Source organism: Alexandromys fortis, unplaced genomic scaffold, assembly GCF_014885135.2.
Source record: "Alexandromys fortis isolate MF-2015 unplaced genomic scaffold, M_Fortis_MF-2015_v1.1 scaffold_368, whole genome shotgun sequence".
Classification (NCBI taxonomy): domain Eukaryota; kingdom Metazoa; phylum Chordata; class Mammalia; order Rodentia; family Cricetidae; genus Alexandromys; species Alexandromys fortis.
The window spans coordinates 493,687-500,807 of NW_026068243.1; the positions used below are offsets into that span (position 1 = coordinate 493,687).

Consider the following 7,121-nt stretch of genomic DNA (forward strand, 5'->3'; position numbering starts at 1 on the left):
CTGATGGAGTACTCTAGGGTTCCCCCATGTTTTCCTGGGACAGACATCTTTCTATGAGATGTTACAGAGGTTTTGCAAATATTCTTTTTAAATGTTTTTTTTTCTTTCTTCTTCTAGTGAAAAGGAAGCTTTGGAAAGGCCTGAACTCCAAGGAAATCCATCACACATTAGAGTTACTAAAGAAGAAGGAGGTCCAGGATTTCCCAGCTCCTCTGAGGTAAGGAGTTTCTCCTTGAATATTATGCCAGCAGCTTCTGTCCTCCAGCATTTGGGGAACCTGCACCTCAAAGCCAGCTAAGGGGAAGCATCATAACACAGGAGGTAGTCTGGCAGAGATAAAGAAGAATGGATTTTGCATATTTTTTTATTGCCACCACAGAGTAGCTCCTGAGGAGGTAGAGACCAAAGTTAGTAAGGGAGGTATGGACTAATTTTTTTTCAGACTGGAATCTGATCTCTTAGAGTGGCCAGTATCTTAAAGAGGCAGGTCCACACCAAGGGTCATTGCAAAGGGAATTCATTAAGAGTGAATATTGTTTCTAGCATGAATATTCTAGACTCCTTTCTAGAAGCATGTCCTAGCTTACTATGCCTCAGATCATTAAAGAATTCCACTTACTGCTTCATTCTTGAGGGGGAGGGGAGGTTGTCACTGTTATTTTTGGTTTTGTTTCTTTTCGGCACACTAATATTCTCTAGTTAAAAGAAGCCAAAGCCCACCCAATATGATGTGGAATAACGTATACATTTGAATACTTCACCACAGTCCTGTTCTTAATCAGGTGCCATTAGGAAAACCAATATTTCTCCAGTCCCATATAACCCCTTGAAAGCCTTAAGCAACTTTGCTCTCTACTTTACCTATGCAGGACTCTGACATCTGCAAACACTACCGAATATTGCCCAGGATGGGTTATCTTTGCCCAAAGAATATTCAGCCTGTATGTGGGGATGATGGCCAAACCTACGCCAACCCCTGCATGCTCTGCCATGAAAACCTGTAAGTACCCATATTACACCATCTCTGCTTCAAGTGTGAAGGTTCCCAACTGCAATTTGCCTATAGTAGTGCTCTGATGTTAACTAGATATCTATTTCAAGTTTTCTGTTGTCACCATCCCAAAATTCAAAATGTGTTTATGTTTAAGATGAAAAGTATGTAAGAGTACCCTTTAATATACTTGCCTGTCTCTATTACTTCATAAAATAATAGAGTAATAGGAAAAGAGGAAAGAGCAGTAATGAGATCACAATGATTGAAGGACACCTCTATAAGACTGTGTAGATTCATGTAGATCCATGAAAGTGTGACCATCATTCATCTGGCATACAGGAAGAGAAAGCAGTTGACAATAACCACATATATGGTGTCTGAACCACCTACAATGTCTAAGAAATTGTATGACTGTAAGAGAGTCATTGGTTTCCCAGCCTTCTTGAAGGAGCTAATACCATGCAATAAATGCATGCTAGATGAATGCCATATATGATGTCTGTTCTTAGCTTTAACACTGACTGTACATGTTCGCCAATTATCTCATCATGTGAAATCTCAGTTTCTTCCTTGGAAGAAGGTGGAGACTATTCCTTAAGCTACCAAGTTCACTGATAACTGAGAAGAACTTGGATATGAAAGTATAGGTTAAGTACAAGAGCTGTTTAGTTCTTTCATTGTTTGTTTTTGCTTGGTAGATTTTTCTTCTCAAATACTGATTTTGCAAAAACTCATCATTGTCCCTAGACTTATCATTCACCTTCTCGCAGCCTCCCTGTGACCAATTTCTTTGGAAGTATAGTGGCAATGCTTTATATCTAGAAATGTGAACTATAAACTGTGAACTTACTTGCCATTATACCTGTAGGTACGGTGTGGTGATAAGTCATTTTCCCATTCCATCATCAAGTTTTCATAACCTGATGTAGAGTTCTATTTTTGTCTTGGTGCATGGGTGAACCTAATACTCAGAGAGTTCAAATGTTTTTATTAAATGTCACAAAACTCACAAAAATTAGAAAATATCTTGTCCTTGATTTTTCTGGGTCTAAGTAATTGTGGTTTAACTGTAGTTTCTTTACTTCACTATTATTATCTTCAGTGCAGTGGTTCCACTGCCATTTGTGAGACTATAAATTACTTTGATATCATAAAGATGTGATACAGTGTGTGAAATTCCTTTGATAATATACAGATGTGGCCCACTGTGTGGACTCAACTTCCATGAGCTCACAGGCTCACTGAATTCACCAATGGGAATTAAATATTTGTTTAAGGAATGAATTAACTTTTCTAGGAATTCAGTTATTACATACACACACTGTCTTTCAGCCCTAAATCCTTCGATTCCTTCTGATTATAAACCTGAGGACCTAAATTATCGATACTATTTAACCAAACTTTTCAATAATTATTCCAGCCCAGGTCTAATCAAGAAAGCTTCATAGACAGAAGCTCAAGTGATGAGAAGATTAATGTAGTCTACCTTGGGTGCATGCCATGGCTACGGAAGGTGGGGCTAGACTCATAGAGAAGACGCAGGTTTTCTCATGGAAGAGGGACCAATATTTAGTGAAGGGTTAGATCAAGCATCTGTGGTAGATGCTGTATTTTCCCCACAGCAACACAGATGAGAAGCGGGATCTTCCTTCACAAAATTTCTTGAGTTAAAAGTCTTGAGATTCTCTCAAGTATCATTTCAGGTTCAAGAAATAACCCCGTGTTATTGTATTTTTGTTCTATTTTCTATCCCCAAAGTTATATTATAGATACTTGATATCGTCAAACATTTTTTCTGGGATATAATTTTTTCACCTTCAAAACAAAGTCACATGGGCCAGTGAGGTGACTCAGCAGGTGAGGATGCTAGCTGTTCATACCTATCAACTTGAACTCAATCCCCAGAACCCACCACAGTAATTGCAGTGAATTGGTTCCCAAATGTTATCCTCTGACCTCTCCATTTGTGCCATGGTACATATGTGCCAGTGCTCATAACACACACACACACACACATATATATACACACACACGTACACACAAATACACCCATGGGCACACAGTCATACACACAGAAATACACATGCACAGACACACATGAGCACACACACTAACTGAAATGAAAATTTATAAAAAAAAAAAAAGCTTTGGATTAAGAATCACATGATTCTATCTTGGTTGAAATGTGGTGAAATAGGCTCAGAACTAGAGGATAAGTTAGGAACAGAAGAGAGTAACCAAAGCTAGATGATGCTAAGCAGAAAGTGGTTCTGTGAATTAGACTTTTATGCTAATTAAGTTTGTTTGGTATTCATACATCACCTACATCTGTTTATCATTAGATCTGAATTTTTTTCCCATCATTGAAGCATCTCTTCTTTTTTAGGATCCGTCAGACTAATACACGCATACGAAGTCAAGGGAAGTGTGAGGAGAGCAGCAACCCCAAAACAATACCTGCTGAAACACCTGCATCTGTGAGTGCATTGGCCTTTGGGTTGTGGTGGTAGCTACTCTGGGTTCTGATTTGGTTCGTGCACTGGGAAATAAGAATTTGACCAGAGAAGTCACACTAGTAGGTCATATGCCTCGAGAATTATCCACATTATTACCAGGATGATAAAGTAATTATTGAAGCATGTGGTAATAAGCTTATGCCAATTATAAGACGAGATGGAGGCTAAGAGAGGCAGATCGTAACAGCTGGATTGAAGCCAATTCTATGTAATGCTTATGTCATTGTGTATTGCAAAGAATTTAATTTTCCTCAATGCTAAAAGTTGGCCTCTTATTTAAATACCTAACAGAATACTTGAACATGTATTACTTACTTTGAAAGTCTCCCTGGTGACTCTATCTGAAATCCCTTTCACAGGTTAGATAACAATGAACTAGATAAGAGAGAAGCATTTAAATGAAAGCTAAACATAGGTTAGTTTTTTTGATGTTTTTCATATAGGATATTTCTAGTGAATCACATAATTACTCTTAATATCTCAATGAATTATTGAAAACATTCAATATACACTGACTTTAGAATACTTGTCGTAGCATCTAAAAATTGATGGCATCTATAATTATTGTCATCATCATCATTATCAACCCAAAGATGGAATTTACGAAAATTTCTAAAGTATGAACTTAGAAGAAAAAGAAATCTGGACATGGTTGTTATTTAATTTGAATTAATAAATTAGTTTAACTAAATTTATTTCAAAAAAGTTAATTATATCTAATAAATAATGTTCCAATACTGATATTTATTAGAAATATTTATTATACTCCATTATGATACCATGCAAATTGGGCACAGAATTGGTAAATGTTCCACTTGATTTGTAAATAATTAATCAACTGTGTTGCCTTGTGAGGGTAAACACAGTTTGGGAGGTTTCTGGTTTCAGGTGAACAGTGGGAACACACATTATGATTGGTTGAGACCTGGAACCTTCCATCTCCTTCCCATGAAAATTTGCAACTCATTTTTTTACTCTAGGCCTTTATACACACACAAAAGAAGGTTTAGCCAATTCTAGTCCACAGTTGGTTGCTAGTTTTGCATCCAAATCCTTAGCAGCTTACGTCTCACTTTATTGGATGAATATACTCTTTTCCCTCTTTATAATCCCACTTAAGTATACATCTTAGGACAAAGCGACCTCAGTAATTTTCTGAAAGTTCAATTTAATAGAATAGCCTTGGACCACACTTCCCTGTAACTCTCATCCTGTGTAGGTAACTTGACAAAAACTATGTCATGGAACTTACCTGTAGATTATACAAAAATAGATTTCTTTAAGTAATGAAGGATTGTGCCAGAGGCAAGGTCTAATGAGAATTTTGAAAGTCTTTAAATTTTCATGTGCAGTCTCCTTTTCTATGAGATGCCGTGAATAACAGTACTTACTCTCATGAGGAAACATGCAATCCATAGCAGAGTTAACCCATGTTTGTTTGTGTGTTCACCTCAACTTTTGGGTGCATAGGAAATTCTCAGGGAATAACCATCACAGCATATAGAATGTGAACATGATTTAATATAATATTGTGAGGTCTTGGTACAGACCACCTTCCTGTAGTTTCAATGAGTTTTAGTATCTAACCTATCCATCTTTTTTTCCAGGAAAAATGAACAATGACTGGTGAAAGTCGCAAGGAAAAAGCTATGCCTCGATTCTGAACTGCCTACCTTCACCATCTGTGTATATAAAGAATTCTTCATTTGTCTTTTTACTATAGAAAACACAGAGCTGTTGGTATTGGACTCGCTGGTTCTTAGTCTTTCCACCTCTTTCCTTCTAGACTCAGTGATCTGAAAACGGAGAGAGCTCTCCACCCAGTCTGTGCTCTGGAAATCTGATCACAATGTTGTCTGCTCAACTGCCCATTTAATAAAAGTAGAAACTCAGCAGAACATCCTTTTGGGGATTTGTTTCTCACTGCTAGGTCATAGGAATTTTTTAAAAATAGAAGCTGGATATATGGTGCCCTTTGTCTTACATTGGCAGACAAGTTGCTGCCATTGTTGGGAATAAGTCCCTAGAATGAGAGTGGGTACAATATGGGCTCTCAGGCAGCTAATACTTGTGTGAAGCTATCTGTCACCATATCAGACCCTTTACTTAGTATCTGTATTACCATAAATACCATAACTCAATTTTTATAAGTCCAATAATTGAAACCATCCAGAAATTTCTCATATCTAATTATTTACCTCTTGAAATATATTTTTTTAATTTTGAGGTTATACCATGGCTTACTACCTACAGTCTGAGAAAGACTAAGAAATTGAAAACACAATATATGTAAACCCCTAGAATGGCAATCTCCAGCAAAAATGTCGTATGAGCCATTTATATAATTTAAATTTTTAGTACTTAACAAAATAACCAAGTAAAATTAATTCTAATTATTTTATCTATCTCAATATATGAATTAAACTAATATACATATTTTATTTAATAAATCATTGATATTGATGTGTATTTTCCACTATTTGTACATCTAGTTTGGGCCAGTCATGTTTCAGATGTTCGATGGCCATATGTAGCTGGAGGTGGCTACAGTGAACAAGGCAGCAACCAACATGGGCCAACTGAGAAGTAACCAACATATTAGAGGGGTGGCTGGAGACAGCTTGAGGCTCCAGGCTCTCTACTGAGACTCTGCTATTCTCAGACTATAGTTGTTGGTGTTCTGTGGTAGCAGGAGGTGCCAGATTCACTCCAAGATTCTAGGCTGAGGCAGGACGAACTGCAGAAAGTACACAGAGAAGCTTGCGTGTCTCCAGCCACTCTCAGCCACAGGAAAAGAAAATGTTCAGAGTGTGACTGACCTGCTTAGACCTAAAAAGCTAATTTTGTATTTTCTCTCTGCTCTTTTGTTTTTATAAATAAATCTCCACTAAGCCAAATATAATGGGATTTTATGATTGTTGTCCTTCGTAAGTGAATGAAAACTAGTCAGTCCCCATGCTGCAGTTTCCTGTGTCATTAAAGAAGAAGAAAGAAGATAATAGCCATTAGCCAAGCATTGTCGGGACTGTTTTCCTGGAGATTCTGGTGGGACTAGGATAACTTCAGAGTTTCTCTGGCGTGTCTTCTTCTTAATCATAGGCAGGAAATCTGGAAATTCTATTTTCATGAGCTTTGGAGAAACAGATGTTTGTCATGTCATATTTAATAATTTGTTGATGCCTACACAAGAAATCCTTTATATTCCATTTTGTTCTCTTTTAATACAATATTCATGAAAACTCCATGATTTACCCAACCCTTTATAGTCATCACAAAACTTGGTTTCATTTCAATTCATTAAGAATATTGCATGTCGGCCAGGCGGTGGTGGCGTGTGCCTTTAATCCTAGCACTTGGGAGGCAGAGGCAGGCAGATCTCTGTGAGTTCGAAACCAACCTGGTCAACAAGAGCTAGTTTCCAGGACAGGCTCCAAAACCACAGAGAAACCCTGTCTCGAAAAAAAACAAAAAAACAAAAAAAACCAACAACAACAAAAAGAATATTGCATGTCATACATATATAAATCTAATCTACATGGGAAGTAGAAAAAGACAAGATCTCCTGAATAAATTGGGAGCATGGGGACCTTGGAGGAGGGTTGAAGGGGAGG

At 37.3% G+C, this 7,121-nt stretch overlaps 1 protein-coding gene across 1 annotated transcript in view; it reads left to right on the plus strand.

Annotated features, from left to right (window-relative positions):
- Spink5 (serine peptidase inhibitor Kazal type 5) overlaps nucleotides 1-6,269 on the plus strand; it is an 80,060-nt gene extending 73,791 nt beyond the window's left edge. Inside the window, exons 31-34 of the mRNA XM_050131182.1 lie at nucleotides 118-217; nucleotides 870-1,000; nucleotides 3,381-3,471; nucleotides 5,118-6,269. Coding sequence (XP_049987139.1) covers nucleotides 118-217; nucleotides 870-1,000; nucleotides 3,381-3,471; nucleotides 5,118-5,126 — 331 coding nt within the window. The 3' untranslated portion in view covers nucleotides 5,127-6,269. The remainder of the gene's footprint in view (nucleotides 1-117; nucleotides 218-869; nucleotides 1,001-3,380; nucleotides 3,472-5,117) is intronic.
- The last annotated feature ends 852 nt before the right edge of the window (nucleotides 6,270-7,121 follow it).